Raw genomic sequence first — 19,821 nt, 5'->3', positions numbered from 1 at the left:
TGGTTGTTCACATACAATTTATTTAACTTAAACTGATTTTACAATAAAATCTGTGCATTTTTTGATACAAGATTTCATGGCCGCACAGCAATGGAAACATAAAGCTATAATATAGTGTAAAAGGCAGTTTTTCTTGCACAAACTCTGCTGTACAGTAAATCAGAGAGGGATTTGAAAGGTGCCGTGTAAAACGCAGCCAGCGTTAAGTTTGGTTGGCACATCAGGCACTAAAGCCAGTGGCGAAAGCAAGGGAGGGGAGAACAACAGCGACTTTCCCACACAGAGTTTAGTCAAGAATTTAGTTTTTTAGAAACAGTAATGGGAGCTCAGAGAAAGAGAGAGCAGAGACCTCACTTGGATTATTGTTTTCTTGTTCTGTGCTAAGATTAAGTTGGCGTGTGGTTAGTTATAGATTCTACAACCACCCACATTGAGGCGAGGACCAGTGTTATGAAGAATATTCTCCACTACATTAAACAAGGCAATATAGTATATATGTCAAATTGACTGATATATGTTTGAGTAACTGATTTTACTGCACCTGTTAGCAGAAAATTGCGTTAGGGTTAGGTTTTCCTAACAAGGCCTGTTAGTGAAATGGATTATGCTATTTTATTCCAGCCTGTATTCAGTCCAGTTGTTTTTAGCTGAAGCCCCTTAGACCAAGCCTCAGACTGGGCAAAACCTTGGTCGGAAGTTGCCCACTTGGGCAAATATTAGCCAGCTAGTATCTAGCTAAAGTATTGGTAAGGAGGCACATTAGGTAAAACAGTTTAAGATGGGATTAGTTACTTTTTCAACCACATTAGCCAATGTAAATTGTTCATTCAAATTGTAAGTGTTTAGGTTAGGTTTGGCTACACTCTCAACCAAGTTAGCGAGTTTAGCTAGCTAAGAAACACTGAAAAAGTGATCTCCAACTTTATTTAATTATAATTATTTAATTTGATTATTACAGTTCATTTGTGCAAACTTTTGCACCTGATGTGAATTACCTCCAGCACTTTAGCTAGCTAGCTAACTTAGGTAACTCCCTAGCTAGCTGGATAACTTCCACCCAAGCTGAGGCCTTGCCCAGCCTGGGGATTGATCTGCACGACTGAAATTTGCCCTCTACGCTTGATTTGGTTATTAGTTTCTCGCCTGCTAGCCCATGCTAGCACAAATGGCAAGATACTACAAGCCAATCCTAACGCAGGAGGTGGAATTTGTCTGAACAGATGTGGGAAAAAATAATTTCGCCCTCAGCACTGCTCATGGCCTAAACCTCAAGAAGCTTATTTTGTGAGAAAGAGCAAATCTGTGACTCACTGGTGCTGCTTGTGAATGACTTCATATACATTACTTTATTATCACATTGTTTAATGTAGTGGACAGTATTCTTCGTTACATTTTTGCTCATCTCAGTGTGTGATTCTGTACCGTGTCATCATCTATAGCTTACCAAACTGCACAAACGCCCAAAAAACTTCTTACGGCTTAAATCAGACAGAACCAGACATCTTCGCATGTGAACTCTGTGGTGTTTTGTGTTCGTCACTCAAATGTGATCATATGTATGTGCCAAAAATGTCACCCTGTGGCCAATAAAGAGGTTTTAGTGGAATATCGCACCTGCCTTACGTGTGGTTTTTAAGAAAAGTCCCTCCAAAAATGCTAACTATGTCAATAAAAGCTAGCAGGCGCTATGCTACATGTTAACTGGTGTTTGTTAGCTTTCCCTAAGCAGCCAAATTAGAATTCATAGTCAAAATGTTACTAATTTGAGTATTTTAAGCACAAATCTGTTTCGATATGTAATGGTTGGCCTGCTACTGCTGCTAGGGAGATATTTCAAATCTTTCAGCTAGATAATTTAAGCCAAAAGTGAAAAAGGCCCATCAGGAAAGTTCATTATCTGTTCTCCTATTGAGCAAACCTGCTAGGAAAACCAGCATAGGTCAGCATGGCTGGTCACCAGCAAAACCAGAATATGCTGTGTTTTGGATAAGCCAGCATAAACCAGCTCAGACCAGTATGGAATTCATGCTGGTGTGTGTTGTTTTTTTCAGCATGAAATCTTGACTTTTGGGTTAAGTTAACCAGCCAAACCTTTGTGAAATACCACTGTGAACCATTTGCTGCTGTGTAATAACAGGAGGACTCTAAGGACATGGAGAGAACAGAGTGTCGGCGCCAGCAACAGTAACACTTGGTGGATTAATGTGCTTGGTGGCTGGACCTTTGTGTGCCAGAGAGAGCAATCGATAAGAGACTGTAAGCTCTGCTTGTCTGGGAAGAAATTGCATTTTAGCGCCTTATATGGTGAAATGTGGTGGACAGAGGACACAAAAGCAATGCAACACAAACAAACGCACTCATGCAATTACGCAGTATTTTTTTGGACGAAATTATCCTTATTTCTAAACCTACTTTGGTTTTTAACTTTGGCTCAAGCATTGGGTTGTAGGGATTCAGGATAGGACCTATTTTGATGGTTTTCTTCAGTATAATTAACTTCTAGCTACAAAATACTGCATCATTTAGAACGGATAAAAGGCTCGATGCCCTAAGGGTACTCCTCAAAGACAAGACAGTGGTGAATTTCTTAGTTGTAGCTAAAGTTTCAAGAGACAATCAATGTTAAATGTTTACGTCATGCGCTTCTAGTGCATGTCTAGAAACTCTGCTTAAGAAATTTGGTCTTAAAGGTCAAGATTTGGCAGAAGGGAACCAATGTTGTTAACCAAATCTTAAACACTTCTGAAACATCTAATACAAACTCATAAAAATCCCATTCTGCTTACATGTAGCATGAAGCACTGATAAGTAAATGTGTTTATGATTTATTATAGCGCTGAAGCAGATACATTGCTGGACATAGGCAGTTGACAGTGAGTTGTCGCATATATGTCAGCATGTGAAATCCTGCAATCATAATCATAATCGGCTGATTTTCTCTGCTTCTCTTTCTCTCTCTCTTTTTCTTCCTCTCTCTCTCTCTATGCTGGTAGGTACTGTAGGATGTGCTGAGCGATGACACTGGGGTCGTAGGTCACCGCCCGGCGTTTGCGGCTGTGTTTCGGAGGGGGCGGCATGTCTGTGTCGATGCGCTTCATCCTCTGCAGGCCGGCGTGGGGTGATCTGTTGTTCTGGGCAGCAAAACCTTCATCATCCTCTTCGTCACCCAGCCTCTTCACCCGCAGCAGTGAGGCCTCGGCGCTGGGCGAGGGGATGGGGACGGAGTCCACAGAGCGTCTGGATCGTCTCAGGGAAGCCCCTCCCCGTCCAACGCTGGCCACCGCACTCACGTCCCGTTTGGCTCGGCGGTTGGAGGGGCTCGGCTGGTTCCCTGGAGCCAGACTGGAGAGGATTTTCTCAACCAGGTACCTGAGTGAAGCATCAGAAACACACATGAGGTCTTCCATTCTCCAACTAATAAGCCTACAACTCATTTTTATAACAATGGCTGTCAGTTTCAAGGTCAGAGTTAATGTCAGTGTGAATTAATATACAGTGCTGTGAAAATCACCCTTTGTTTGATTTTCAATTAAAGACAAGTTATTGATTTTTCAGTAGATACTTCTGAGTAGATTAGATATAAAATAATCCACTTGCAAATATAAAAAAAAAACAGGAGTTTCCAAAACCTGCGCTGCAAACAAATTATTCTTTATCTGAGCTTAACTGAATTGTGGAAAGTATCAACACACAAATTAATGTCTCTCTTTCAAAATAAGGTCATTTTTTGGTCCGAGATAATTTACTTAACCCCTTAAATGGCCACCAGCATGTCCAAAGTTTTACTACACACTTCTATAACCTAAGGATAACTCCTGTTTGCATGGTAGTCCATGTAGTTACTGAATAATAAACCTGAGTATGTAATAAGCCTGGACTTCTAAGGGGTCAAATTGTCTAAACTTCATCTGCTTTCATGTTTCCAACTCCAACTTTACTCGTATTAATTTAACACCTTAACAATCCAGGTTAATATAATGCTTATTATTTAGTAAGTACAGGGACTTCAATGCAAACTAATGGAGCTATTCTTAGGTTATAGAAGTGTGTAATAAAACCCATAGCTTGTTAGGGGGTTAACTTATGCTGGATTAACTTATTTCACTAGTTGGCTTAAAAGTGGTGATTGCAACGCCCAGTTATTTTAGAACCACAGTCAACAACAGAGAATGTGGGAACACCAACAAGAACAAAGCTTGGCAATTAACTTCAATGTAGAATGTAAATATGGATATGAGGGAATTAAATATAGAATGAGGTAAGAAAGCAAAGTAGGGCAGACAACATAGAGATGGTAAGTAAAACAAGAGGAAATACACACCCAATATGGAGCCAATAAAATCTTTGAATTCAAGAAATCAACAAAAAAGTCCTATTTATTTGGGTATGTGTCTCATGATACCAGGTGGAAATCTGTGAGGTTGGAAAAATACTGTTCATTCTCTTATTTGACTTGGTTGATTTTGGCTGATTCAGCGTTTGGGGTATTCATGTTCTTTTATACATTTTATAAACATGTAAATTCAATTAATACCAACTTAGTTCTATGTTTTTGAGTGTGGAGTTCAAAAATGATTAAAAGATATATAGAAAAGGCCTCAAGGCCTGGTTGACCACCAAAACTGACTCCATCAGATAAACAGCACTCACAGCACTCGCTTTCATCTTTGAGAGAGAGGAGAAAATGAAGCTGCTTCAGATCTGATAAAATCCACAGGTGTTTCAAAGCTTTGTGTTTGAAAGGATGTGTAGGTGTCAGGAAACTCTTACTGAGTACAGGACATAGACAAAAAAGAACATAATTTGCAGATCACTCCAGAATTCAGACCTCAACATCACTGAATGTTTGGGATCACTTGGATTGTGAGAAACAGAAAATGCAACCAACTTCTAAGACTGAACTTTGGAAGATTCCTAATATCACTGTTTTGAAAGCAAGTCTCCTGAAAAGAATGGATTTTATATTTTATTATGTTTTTGAGGCTAGTGTGTAATATCCTGTTAAAAACATGTTTTCTGCTTTTATTCTTGACGTTAAAAAGTGAATGACTTGTACGTGTACTGGAAATTGAATTCTGCACAGTACTGTGCTGTACAGTACAGTGTATATATTGTATTACATCATATTCATGGTCCAAAAGAACTACTAAACCTAAAAGAAGTTTAAAGCAATGATTTGGCCAAAAGCTCAAACCCCAAAACCCCAAATGTAGTCAATCAGCCAAGGCATGTTTGGTGTGTGCTTATTTAGTGTTGCTCTGTGCAAACTGCATCATCACACACTTGCCTTAAACCTTCAGTAACCCCATATAAAGTTGCTTATGTGGTGTCTGACACTGTTTAACTAAACTCAGACATTTGATGATGTGTCTCCTCACCGAAGCACCTCCTGGTCCCTCTCCTGCTCTCTGTCTGGGAGGCGGTTGGGAGTTGGGTTAAGCCCAGACTGAATCAGCCTCTCCTGCCTGTAGCGGTTGAGCAGAGCCTCGGCCAGCTGTGGGTCCAGCAGGGCCTGTGGCTTAGCCATGCTGACTGTCTGCTCCGTCTCATCGTAGTCTGGAGGGTACGGCCCTTGGAAGTCTCCTTCTTCTTCCTCCTCCTCTTGCTCCTGTTTCCCTTGGCCATTATTCTCCGCCTCGCTCAGGAGGCGCAGCAGACCTGCCAGATACGCCGCCTCCTGCTCCCGCCGCTGGTCGTTCTCCATCAGCCGTTGGAGGGCCTGGCCCAGCCCCTGTGCCCTCACCGCCTCTGGCTGGTAGTACAGCTCATTGCCCCGCCCCTTGAAGTCAGCAGTGGGATAGGACATCATCTGGGCTTCGTAAGGCAGCGAGTCACGCAGGTCACGACGAAGGCGCACAGCTCCGCCCCCATGCATGGCAGGGAGAGGCTGAGAGAGAGAGAGAGAGAGAGAGAGAGAGAGAGAGAGGTTAATTTGCAACATTTTTGTGGTTTTGTGTCCTAATTTATATTTACATGACATGATCTCTTTATCCTTTAGAATTAAGATTTCTTTGTTACTGTGCCTTTAACACTGACATGTGTAAATGACCTCTGTTCTGATTGGCTGCCTTGGTGTTGTCCCCTAGAAGTAGTCTAAGCTGGAATCTACAGAAAAATATGTTACGCTCAAGTAAACTTCAGACTTTCCTCAGATGTGTTGCAGTAGCAACACCCCACAGCACTTTAATGGGAATGGACAGGGCTAAACTGCTGTAGGCTGAATGGATGGATATATGGTAATTTGATCATGGTTAGGACATCACAAAATGGGCTGTTTTACCAGCTTAGCTTCTAAATATGGACTGTATGTACTGAGAATGGTGAATGGTATGTAATGAAATATGTTAACAACATTTACATATATCAAACTGTAAAAAAAAGTTCATAATATGACAAGGATAATACTGGAGAGTGACCTGATCTGTGTGAAATCCTCCTCTCACTTTATTCCACTTCAAGACTAAGCATGTACCTGCACACTTTCAGCTTTTAATCCCTTAAATCCCAGCATTATTACATACTAAGGCTTATTTTTTAGTAACTGCAGGCACTTCAGTGCAACTACAGTGCAAAACTGGCTGAACTATTCTTATAGAAGGGTGTAATAAAACTTAGGGCCCACTTAGGGCTCCTTGGCCATTTAATGGGTTAAAGAGTGATGTACCATTTTCTCATGGTGTTTGTACCTAATGTGAGAGCAAACTGGATTGAAACACAGGCCTAATGTATTTGCAAAACTGCTTTATGAACTAAATGAGGAGTCTTTCAGTGAATGAATACTCAAAAAGTCTAATATTCTACTGAACTCTTCTTGATGCATTCTGGGCCCTTTTGTCTGCATTACTAAGAAGAGAGATAAAAGAGGTGGTGTCGGCCTGGGTCAGGTTGAGCCACGCTTGTTGGGAAGCCAAAGGTGAACCCCAAAGAACTCATATGGAGGCTAAACATGGGTGCAAAGGCCGGTCCATTTCTTTTCATCTTCCACTGTGAGAAGACGACTCAGCACTATGGGTCTGAAAGGATGTGTAGCTGTCAAGAAGAACCTCACTGAGAAAAGGAGATGGACACATCAAACAAAGAAGCTGAACAATGGACTGACCACTCCAGAGTCCAGACCTCAACATCACTGAATGTGTTTGAGATTACTTGGATTGTGAGAAGCAGAAAATTCAAACAACTTCTAAGACTGAACTTTGGAGGTATGAAAAATATTTTTGCAAATTTCTTTGAGAAACTGAAAACGAGTCTCCCGAAAAGAATGAAAGCTGCAATTAATGCAAAGAGTGGACAAAATAAATGCGGAAAATTTTGCTATTATATTTGTATTCAAGGCTTCTGTTTTCTGCTTTTTTTTCTCGGCTGTTTTAACCGTAATTAAATAAATGAAGGGTGGTCTGACTATGAGAAAGATGGGGAAGTTACTAGCAGAAACAGTACTACTAATAATAATGTCTCACAAAAGGCAAAAGTAGAGAAGGATGAAGAGGAAATGTCTGGAGTAAGGAAACAGCAGCAACAACAACAGTGAAAGCAAAATCTTTCCATCAGGAACAGTGAAGCCGTCAAAGCTATTAACGTCAAGGTCAAAGTCTGCTGTAACACAACGCTGTGGCTGGACTGGAGGCAGCACGCTGGGTAATGGAACACTGACTGGGCACCAAGCCATGCACCACACCCACTGCATAGCGTACAAGATCAAAAATGTCATTTTAAAGTGAAAGGTTATCACTGCAGAGCAGAAAGCATCATACTGTAATATGTTAAATAATATAAAGCAAGATTTCTGGTATGTTAGTTAGTTGGAGCATAAGGCACCAATATATCTTCTCCAGCCATCGTGGTCTTCAGCGAGCCGGTGGATCTCCTCCCAGGTCTTGCCTTCCACTGCCATCTCTTTTTCCACTGTTCTCCACCATGTGCCCAGTGGCCTGCCTCTCTTCCTCTTCCCTGGTGGTTCCCATCTGAGTGCAGCATGTGGGTGCCTGGTCTTGCTCATCCATAGGACGTTGCCCAACCATCTCCAACGTCTCTGTTTCACCTTGTCTACAATGTTGTTGATGCCTGTGTGGATTTCTAGTATGTAGGCAAGTGAAATGAGACTCTCTTACCAGATGAGTGCTACACTGTGTGCTGAGCTGCTGTGTATTGTACATACAGAGCACTGGTTGCAGTAACTGTACGTAACTGTATGTATGTACATTGTAGCTGAATGTTGAACATAATCTTTACCTGCGTTCTGGTTTAATCACATATAAAGGTAAAGACAAGGAACGAGGCACACACAGCAGACTGTTTAAGGGAGAGCACTGAGGATGGCTGAGAAGAAAGGGAGGGAGAAGAAGAGAGGTAACATGAGGCCTATATTAGCCATTAGCATGAAAGATAGATAGATAGATAGATAGAGAGAGAGAGAGAGAGAGAGAGAATGAAAAGAGACATAGAAAGATAGTGAAAGAAAGACAGAGAAAGAATAAAAGAGAGATAGACAGAGTGAAAGAGATGGGATGATGGAGAGATGAAAAGGGAAAGAGTGAAAAAAGATTTATAGACAGAGAACGACAGGGAGCGAGAGAGAGAGAAAGTGAAAAAGAATGAACAAGTGACAGAGAAAGAGTAAAAGAGAGAAGGATAGTGAGAGAGCGAAACTGAAGGAGAGCAAAAGAGAGAGAAACAGACAGAGAGACATTAAGAGAAAGAGAGAAAGATAGAGTGAGAGAGAGAGACAAAGAGACAGCGAAAGAGAGTGGAAGATTTATAGACAAAGAGAAGGATAGGGACCGAGAGAGAGAAAGTAAAAAGAATGAACAAGTGACAGAGAGAGAAAGTAAAATAGAGAAGGATACGGAGAGAGAGAGAGAGATGCAGAAGGAAAGCTAAAGAGAGAAACAGACAGACAGACATTGAGAGACAGAATGAGAAAGAGTGAGAGAGACTGAGAGACACAGCAAAAGAGAGTGGAAGGCAGTGAAGAGAGAAGGAGATAGAGAAAGGCAATGAAAGAGAGAGAGAGAGAGAGAGTCTCCTAAAGCTGAAATGATTGGAGTCTGCAGAGTAAGCAGATTGTGACAGCCCCCCGTTTACCCACCCTGCACCTCTGCGTATAAATCAACCCTGCAGCCTTCAGCTCAATCCAATATTGCAGCTTAAGCCAAAAAATGATTACAGTTGCAGGTCCTGTGTCACACATCACATTCCAGAGTCAGCGTGGCTAATCCGCTGAGTCACTCTGAGAACTGTCCCATTTGTTTCATTTTTCACAGAGCGGCTGCAGGAGGAAGGGAACTGGAGCCTCAGGAGATCATGTGACCTATACAATGCTGAGACAGCCATAATGGTCCTTTAGCCTTTAGCAAGTAGGCATCGTGCCCTCTTTACTGCTGCGCGCAAAACAATCACCATCTGTCAGCTAATGAGGCAGTTCGTGCTCATTTCTTCACCTTAAAAGATCATTAAAATCCCACTGCAGAGTGTAGCCAATACTATAGACTGTTTAATAGTTGACAGCAATATTTCATAGTTTCTTACTACAATATAGCAGAGTATAGTGCAGCATTCCTTGCTAATAATTGCAATAATTTGTGTCCATTACAGCCGAATTCACTGTTTATATAACCACTATTACAATGATTCAAATTTAACTCACAGCACTGCAGGTTCAGAAAAGTGTAGCTCTATTTTAAAGATGTTTTTCAAAGAAAAATCTCCAATAAATGTAGATTAGTCCAATTCTAAGGTTGACCCGTGTATTTTTCACTGACCCACGGTTGTGTACCGTTTCTATTTAACCTTTTAATGCTGAGGCACCAAAAAATTATTTTTTGGCTTTTATTGCACTTTTCTTCTTTAATATTGTGATTTTTATGCTGTCGTTGCCTTTAGTTTGAATCCAAAGTTTTATGTATTTGTGTCAGACATTTTGGGCATGCAAACATAAGAACAGGATCATTTTTGAACTTTTGGGGGTCCTAAATGACGTCCTCCTCGACCACCTCAATCATACTGTTTTGCATGCAAGAATAAAAATGAATTAATGCTTAGATAATACTTAAATAATTTTCATCAGAAACAAAGAGATTAGTAAATGTTAAAGGTAAACACAATGAAACAGTAAATAGCTATAGAGGAAATACAGCACACATGCAACTTTATGTATTAAATAAAGAAAGAAAGAAAAGGACTAAATTGCATGTAATAGATAGATAGATAGATAGATAGATGATAGATAGATAGATAGACTTTAAAAAGGTACATGCTCACATTGATCTACTGCTTTTATGAAGTAACAGCCCTAGGAATATACTTCACCCCTTAGCTGCCTTAAAATATTACTCTGATAATTCCCTTTTTGCAGTAGCCATAAAATGCAATGTTAGCCTATTTTGAGTGTGCCTTAGTTCAGCCTTGAATTTGAATATTTTTAAAAATATTTTAATTTGAATGAGATTTTGAATTAATATATTTCATTTGATAATTAGCAATAAAATACCAGAATCAATATCCATTTACCATTAGCAAAATAACTAATTGAAGCCTTGCAGAAAGGAGTAAAACAGATCAATAAGTGTTTTCCATAGTCAAGTCAAGACAAGTCAAAGTTTATTTATATAGTGCTTTTTACAACAGGTGTTGTCACAAAGCAGCTTTACAGAACAATCCGGGTTGGAGCCCTCATGAGTGGCAAGGAAAATCTCCCTAAGAGCATGAGGAAGAAAACCAAGACTCAAAAGGGGAATCCATCCTCCTCCATCCTCCAACAATCCAACGATAAAGACAGCATGGAGCTTGTTTCATACAGTGATAGGAAAGACGGTGAGCTCCAGTTCCACATGCTGATCCATTTTACTGACCAACGTGGACATTCACCAACTACTGTTCTAGGGCAGAGTTTACTGAGAAAACAAAGACAAAGTGTCTTAATGTATGACCAAGTATATGTTTATTAAGATACCCCTTTAAATCTGTTTCTCAACCCTGGTCCTGGAGGCCCACTACCCTGCACTTTTTACTGTTTTACCTGCTCCCTACACACCTGATCCAACTAATCAGCTCATTATTGAGTTAAACTGGCTGTGTTAAGGCAGAGAAAGCACTAAAATGTGCAAGACAGTGGGCCTCCATGTCCAGCGTTGAGAAATACTGCTTTAAATGAACTGGGCCTGCTGAGAGGTCCAGACTCTCATTACACACTTTTATACCTTAAGAATAACTCAGCCAGTTTTAGTTGTTATAGTTATAGTTACTGTATATCCTTGCATTGAATACTGCACTAACAGAGGCCTTTAAATAAGAACAATCGTTACTTTAAAAATGCACAGATTAAACTCTGCTGTTGGTTATTAACATCAGCCTGGCCTGAAGCAGCTGTAGTTGCTGCTCTGCAACTTCTGATTGGAACTATAATGGGTTTCTATGGGAACAGCACAGCCTCTCTTTACTGGTCTATGTGTGATGAAAACATTGTGATGGGTTTGAGGGTTTGTTAGAGCTGATGGAGTGATGAGGTGATGAATAATAGATAAATAATACTGCCAGTGATGTATGGAGGTGAAGAGAGGGAGGCAGTGCGTGAGTCAGAAAGTGGTGAGTCACTCTGGCGCATTATGACGTCCGTGCCTCATGAGACATACATATGTGTGCCTGTGAGAGGCTGCGTCTGTGTAGGTTGAGCTCAGTCTGTTCATCTGTTCATGTCATGGATCCAAGCGCTGACTTCCTGTCGTTCTTTCCTCTCCAACTGCTTCACACTTCCAGAGTGTTCCGGCAAAAAAAGTGAGGCACTGAATTGACCGAAATGTGCGCATCATTTGCACGTAAATAAAATAAATTATGTCAACACAGCTGTCGCCAAAAGTAAGTGCACTGAAAGACAGAACTGTGTTGATGTCGGAGGAGGGGAACTTTGGAGAAGGCCTGATGGTTTCTATGAAATGCCTGTAATTTAAATGTATTTTTATTTAACAGAATCATCAGGCTTGTTGTATTAACTCTGCTTGTGTGGTAGTAATACTCTAATTTTACAAACAAAAAGATTTAATTCCTGAAACGCCCAAAGGAAATTTGTCCAGTCAGGTTATTTTTCTCCATGGTATCTAGGTAGATCCAGCCAAGCAAGTTCTCCCATTGATTTGTCCTTCGGAAGCCAAACTGACGGCCAAACATATCAGATTAACCACTAATATAGTTAGGAACTAACAGTGGAATCAACGAGTCATACTTTGTTTTCCAAAGGGACAGAGAAAAAATTATTTTATATATTATTTTTGTGAGAAAAAAACACTCTAGGCCTTCTGGAAGTTCTAGATACATCACTGACTGTGAATATAAGCTGCTGTCTAACCTGGTTTCAGTCGATTGTTAGAAATGGAAAACAGCAGCAGCAGATCTACGCCAGAGCTCTTCACTGAAGAATCACTGCAAAGGCAACACCGAGCAAGATTTATTTGTGCGATTTACAGACAATAATGAATTAATTTGAGCATGTGTATAACTGATGACATCTTGCACACCAAATGTGATTTTGGTGTGCGAGATATTTTTCTGACTTTATTTTCCGATTTATTTTATTTCTTTCGCTGGTGACATGAACTCACCAACCAATCACGATGGTCTCTGGTGCTGCCATGGCAACAACCAAGAGAACTGTGTACCCAGCATCTAGAAATTTTTCATGAAGGGCAAAAGGATCAGAATTTCCAGAAGCAGATTAAATTGGGCTCAAAGTGTCAGTTTCTGAATGAAGTGATGCCACACTACTCCACACTACTTACACTTCTCCAAAATTTAAAGTAGCCCAATGTCACCGTTTGCCCATAATGAGAGGAGCAAATGATTTTTGCTTTCATAGACATACTGTATGTTCTCCATTCACAACACATCTTGCACAATGCCACAGTGTGCCTGTTTTATGAGAAGCAAAGGATATATTTTGATAGACAGATTTTGTCTCTGTATATTTTGCATTTTCATGTTGTCTACTTGCATAACATTTGTTATTGCAACACCCTTAGAAATGTAAACACATGCTGAAGTATAGGTTAATGCCTGTTACAAGCTTCAAATAAAACATGAAATGTCTTTAACAAGCTTCAAAACCTTGGGTTTAATCTAGAATGACCAAATAATATCCATGTGAATTACTTTTAGCCTTTCACTCAAATACCACTAGAGTCCCACAGGGAAGCTAGCAGAATTTAGTATAATCATGGAGGTGTGATTTTTCCCAAACTGAAGGCCTAGCTCTATCAGTCATGGTTCAGCACTGGTAGCAAATAAATTAACTGAAATTTAACTGAAGCAAATAAATGAACTCTTTTCAGTGCAACATGCAGCTCTGTAGACGTTGAACAACCTCTATTCTTACTACACAAAAAGTAGGTTTGTATCTCTGTCAACTAGTCTGAGTCACTTCTTCACTGTTTATAATAATTTCTAGTCAAAGGATGTGAACAAATCACAGAAAATAAGTATAATTATTTGCTTATGAAATAATTGGAACATTTGAACATCAGTTTCAGGCTTCTGCCCTACAAAAGATACAGGAAAGGACAAAAAGCACCACAAAAGACTAAAATGGGCTCAAGTAGTAAAAAGGTGGAAGCAAATAAGATGAAATGTTGGTTGGTGTTCTTTGTACTGCTTGACTGCATCGTCCATAATTCTAACCCACTTAGCTACACTTAATGATAATTTCACCGATTTTTCACAATTTCTACATAAATCAATGTCATTGATTCTGAAGTTATTCACAGTGGTTTGAAAAGATTCATTGTTCAGAAACTTAGTGACTCAGATTTCTGTATAGAGGCGACAGGAATCAGGACTACCTGTCCACAAGACAAATCTAGCCATTTTATTTACCATCCAAATTGACCAGTCAATCTAGTGGTAAAGCTAAAAACAATGTTTTCTTTGGATGTAATTTAGCTTTATGCTTTGTATGTATGCTATTTAGTCCTGCATGTTCCTCTCCACCATGACTGCATTTTGAAAAGATGTTTTTAAGCCAAATCCTTCCCAAAATAGTTAAAAATGTCAAACAATGAGTGTGTTTACACGCAATGCAATCATAATCGGATTTCTGCAGTTATCTGATTATTCAAATTTGTCATGTAAACAGCATACTCTTTCTTAGATCAGAGTAAGTTCTAGAAACCTGATTAAGAAATCCAATAAAGAGAGCTGAATTTTAGTTCAGTAATCAGATTTCTCAGTGCATGTGAACTCTTACGGAAATAAACAAGCAGCGTTGCTGTGAGATGCAGCAAAACACTTTTGGAGCGACACTACATGGACGACCAACTACATGCTTGACGAAATGAAGAATTTAAATTTTCCTTATCTTCTCGATGATGTATGTTCATATTTTCAGGTAAAGGGGCGTGATGTGTTAAAAAAAGCCATGGTATGAAGTTTGACTTTTACAATATGGTTACGTCACATCTTCTGTGAGACGGCCTTTCGAGGAATTAAACACTTTCAACATCTAGCTCCTATCACCATCACTGTGAAAAATTCTGACTGGGTAAGTTTCTCTAAAGTGGAGCATTTGACACCAAACCACTGTGAATGACTTTATTCACATCTTATTCAATTATGCAGAAATTTCAAAAATTGGTGTTATTTTCCTTTATTATTCCTGTTTTGTTGCATTGTTTGCTGTTAAAGAGCCCACAATTTACATTTTTCCTGCATTTTATTTTTTCCCTGTGGGCCACTTATAACAATCCTAAAAGCCCTTATGTTTTTACATGACCTTTTTCCAACCTAGTTTATCCTTTACAATTAAACAGGCTGCTTTTGTTACTGTGCCTTTAAGACTGATATACATAAATGAGCTCTGTTCTGATTGGCTGCCCTGTTTTGTGCCTCTTTCAAAAGGCAGTCCGGGCTGAAACACTCCTTGTAACTTCAATGTGAGGGGGCGGGGCTTAACTGCTATAGGATGAATATATGGATATGTGTAAATATGCATTTTTATGACATCACAGCAGCAGCGAATTCGAATCTGCAGATTGGTTTATATATCTGGACTGTAGTGAGGAGTCATTAGTTTATTTAGCAATATTTACATACTACATAAAACTTTATTAAAAAAACATACAGACTCTTTAAAGACATAACGTGTTCAGTGATGATGAATTCATAATCATAAATTAATGAGCGATCAACAGTTCAGTGTTGAAGACTTCTGTGAAATTATATCTCACTGTGTGTGTGTGTGTGTGTGTGTGTGTTGTGTGTGTGTGTGTGTGCGCGCTGTTCCAAGAGGAAAATGAATGTGCTCGTGCCCGCTGAAAGCAGTTGCCATGGCAGCAGCCTCCTCCGCTCTCAGTGTGTTTTCAGCTAATTAGATCGCGCGACCACTCCTATTGATTCCGCTCACTGCGCTCAGGAGCAGAGTTCAGTATTCTCGGCACATTCGCTGAAATCAGCTGCTCCACGTTCATTTCTCCTCATGAACGCCAGGGTCCACGATCATTTCATCTCTGAAAACCGCCCAATGTCCCTTTATCTCCATAAACATCTGCCCCATGTTCATCACATTCATTTCTCTCCATAAACATCTGCCTCATGTTCATGTTTGTCTCCATAGAAGTCTGCTCTATGTTCGTTTCTCTAAAAAACATCAGCCAAATGTTAATTTCTCTACATAAACATCTGCCCCATGTTTCTTTCTCTCCATGAACATCTGCCCATGTTGGTTTTTCTTCATAAACATCTGCCCCATATTTGTTTCTGTCCATAAATATCTGCCCCATGTTCATTTATCTCCATAGAAATGTGCTCTAGGTTAGTTTCTCTAAACAAACGTCTGCCCCATGTTCGTTTATTTCTATAAACATCTGCATCATGTTCGTTTCTCTCTATAAACATCTGTCCCATGTTCGCTTATCTCTATAGAAATCTGCTCTAGGTTAGTTTCTCTAAACAAACGTCTGCCCCATGCTCGTTCATCTCCATAAACATCTGCCCCATGTTCGCTTATCTCTATAAACATCTGCCCCATGTTCGTTTATCTCTATAAACATCTGCCCCATGTTCGTTTATCTCTATAAACATCTACTCCATGTTTGCTTATCTCCATAAACATCTGCCCCATGTTCGTTCATCTCCATAAACATCTGCCCCATGTTCGCTTATCTCTATAAACATCTGCCTCATGTTTGTTTCTCTTCATAATGAATAGTAACTAATGTCGGGCAGATGTTTGTGGAAAGAAATGAATATAATGAACAGATGTTTATTGAGAGAGACAAACAGAGCAGATGTTTATGTAGAGAAACAAATGTGATGAACATAGTTCAGATGTTCATAGAGATAAACGGACATGGGACAGATGTTTATGTAGAGAAAAGAACATAGAGTGGATGTTTGTGGAGAGAAACGAACATCAAGCATATTTCTATGGCGATAAACGAACCTGGGGCAGTTTGAGGAGAGAAAAGAACATGAGGCAGATGTTTATGGAGAGAAATGAACAGCTACCTTGTGTTTATTATATTCATTTCTCTTCAAAAACAACCGACTCATGATTGCGTCTCCTCTTCACTGCTGCTCTGCTCTGTGCTTTTCTCCAGTGCGCTGTCCGCGGTGCTGAACACACACAGCCTTCAGAGATGGAGAGATCTGATAGTGCTGTTTCAACGATGCGTGACAACAACAGGTTATACATCTCTCTCTCCCTGCCTTCATTTTCATTCGAGGTCACTAGACCATCAGTACCAGGAAGAGCGGTGAATGCACATGCTAATTTGAGACCTTAATGTAAATAAACTGTGTGATAACCCACAGCATTGATAGCACAGCTGATTATTTTGGGTTATCTGATATCAACAAATTACCACTCAGGACCATCCCACTGATGTCCTTAACCTCACGGAACCCCAGGATCAGTAGATGATAGACTGACCTCTGCCTCAATAAATTCAACAGACGTGGCAAATCGTCTGTGGTGAAATCCTAAATGAATTATTTCATCAGACATTTGCTGGATAAAAAGAAGACCATTGCTCTCAGTCTCAGTTTTAAGCCTCGCTAGCCTGTTTTTTTAAGTCCTAAAAGATATGCTGTGGTCAGTCAGTAGACATACAACACAGTAATCATCCAAAAGTCGAACGCAGTCATTTCTAAATCTATGTTTTTGCTCAGGGCTACTAAGAAAAACAGCATAATCATCACACAAATCCCCACAGACTCACAGGTGCTGAACTCGATGAGACTGCATTTATCTTACCCTGCACTGAGACGGCTCAGAGCAATCTAACAGCTAAAAATATCCCGAAGCCTTCTGATAGGAGAACTGGTACACAATTTCAGGAATAGACCCTGTGAATCATTAATCAATTCAATCAAACAGAGTAGAGTCAGCATACATGGACTTTGACACCTTAAACAGAACGCTACTGTAATTAATGACGATCTTCCATCTATCAAACCAACCCTGTTGGTTCAGTTTTTGAGGGCAGTTTTGACCTATAGTACAGTATACACACACACACATATATATATATATATATATATATATATATATATATGTATATATATATATGAGACGCATGTCATGAAATAAGATCTAGTTTTAGAAGGTAATATAGTGTGTGTGCATATTTGGGTGCCCCTAGTCAAATTACATATTTTCTACATGAAAATAAGTTAACTGAACATTTTACTGTGCAATTACTGTTTATTTAATTCATTTAAGATCATTTCAATAAAATATTAAATGCCAAGTTAGAATATTTTGTGTATATTTAATGTTTTATTTTTTCCTATCTGTTAAACTGACATTTTGCACTACAATTTGCAGAAAAGAGTCATATTTAACTGTGTTCCCTGTAGAGAATGTTTTATCTTATTTTCACATTTTAGCTTATTTTCTCAGAAGCTCACTTCTGAGAACCTTCTAGAATTGAATCATGATTTTATGAGGGAACAGAGCAGCGCTGTCAACCGCCGCTGTGCCGTTGCCTGGTAATGAATGCAGGTCAACTCATCCGCTCTGCCTGCAGTACTACTAAATCAAATATGAGCCCAGCACAAATGAACGGAGTCAACCAGATAGTGTTTAATGCTACTATTACTGCAAACCCTAGAAGTGTCCTTTCCACTGTGCCCAGGCTCAAGATTATCATCATATCAAAACACTTCACCTCAGTTGAAAAAAGACAGCTGCATTGTACACTGTGTGGACATTTAATGATGAATGAAGGGACAGAAATGGTCCTGAAGCTCATTATGTTACCTTAAAGGTTAAGAATGTTTAACCTCCAGAGATTCTGTTATGAAGAGGTTTTTGTTGCGACGTTATTTAACAGAAGCCACTGATGTTTTACATGCATTTGCCTATTTTACACTCCCTACAATATCAATAATACATTGTGAAATAAAACACAGGATTCAGTCAACACCCTGATCAGCATATTAACCCTTCAAGTCCCCAGACTTATTACATCCACTGGCTTATTAATCAGTAATTCCACAGCAGTCAATGCAAACTGACTCAGTTATTATTAAGTTAGGAGTGGGGAATGAGAGGTCTGGACCCTGAAGCAATGCATTTCACTCACTTCCTTATCGCAAAGTAATGACTGTCTGACTCACTTAATATGATTAGAAATGTTAGATAATCTCATTGCTGAAAAAAATGGGACATTATTCACAGCACAGCCTTTCTGACTGCGTATGATTCAGTTTCACCTTTCTGTAGTTTAATTTTACTCTACATCTACATTTACTGATAGATAGATAGATAGATAGATAGATAGATAGACTCTAAAAAGGTGACACAAAGGGTTCTTTGATTGATGCCATCGAAGAATCATTTAAGTACCGTAAAGAACCATGTTTGTAAAAGTTTCAGGGTTTTTCCAAGAACATTCACATTGTGCTGAGGTTCTTCAAACTTTAAAAAGGTTCTTTACACTTCACACATCTCATTTACAAAAATGGTTCTCTAAAAGACCATCCATTGAAAGGTTCTTTTGGGAACCAAAACCTGTTCTTCTATGCCATCACGTAGATAGATAGATAGACAGACAGACAGACAGACAGACAGACAGAGATAGATAGATAGATGAAGACAAAACTATTACAAAGCAGCAATAAAGAAACGCATGAAAGGCCTCACTGTTTCTAGGTAACTGACTTAATAACAACCCACTGCAATGCTGATGTGTGAGTGTGTTTTTTGTGGTAAAGAAGAGACTGTGTGTGTGTGTGTGTGTGTGTGTGTGTGTGTGTGTGTTACCTTAGCCTCCAGCAGAGCGTTCTGCAGGGAGGCGATGGTGAACAGCAGCAGTATGGAGCTGGTCCGAGGGCCCGACATCCTGCAGGAGAGAATGAAGCTGCCCCTGCCACGGAGAGATACACTGCTACTGAACCACTGAACACACACACACAGATACAGACAGAGAGAGAGAGAATAGAGGGAGGGAGGGAGGAGGAGAAGGGAGGAGCCTGTCTCTGAAAACAGAGGGATGTGAAAATGGAGCTGGGAGAGAGAGAGAGAGAGAGAGAGAGAGAGAGAGAAGAGAGAGAGAGAGAAGAGAGGAATTGGAGAGAGAGAACAAGTGAGACAGAAGGAACATGAGAGATAGAATTGGGTGGGGGGGCAAAAGGAAGATGAGAGAAAGAGATGACGGGAAGGGAGAGAAGAGGAAGGATGGATAGAGGAGTGTATGAGTGTTCTGTGAGTTGCTGAATGAAGCAAACAACTAAATCACCATTGTCCATGTAGTATTACACACAGTACAGTCTGATAGAACTGTGATCCCAACATTACAGAATCAGTCCTGGTGAAATGCCTGAATATCATCATCCAAG

At 39.8% G+C, this 19,821-nt stretch overlaps 1 protein-coding gene across 1 annotated transcript; it reads right to left on the bottom strand.

The window, feature by feature from the left end:
• On the bottom strand, positions 1-19,412 carry pcsk1nl (proprotein convertase subtilisin/kexin type 1 inhibitor, like). The gene is made up of 3 exons (XM_036579471.1): positions 19,247-19,412; positions 5,379-5,887; positions 1-3,369 (listed from the first exon to the last, which is right to left on the bottom strand). Exons 1-3 carry the CDS (start codon positions 19,322-19,324, stop codon positions 2,982-2,984), a joined length of 975 nt encoding a protein of 324 aa, XP_036435364.1. The 5' UTR covers positions 19,325-19,412; the 3' UTR covers positions 1-2,981.
• Positions 19,413-19,821: the final 409 nt, after the last annotated feature.

Source organism: Colossoma macropomum, unplaced genomic scaffold, assembly GCF_904425465.1.
Source record: "Colossoma macropomum unplaced genomic scaffold, Colossoma_macropomum, whole genome shotgun sequence".
In the NCBI taxonomy this organism is placed as follows: Eukaryota; Metazoa; Chordata; class Actinopteri; order Characiformes; family Serrasalmidae; genus Colossoma; species Colossoma macropomum.
The sequence above is the reverse complement of the archived record's forward strand: the minus strand, read 5'-3'. Positions and strand labels throughout refer to the sequence as shown.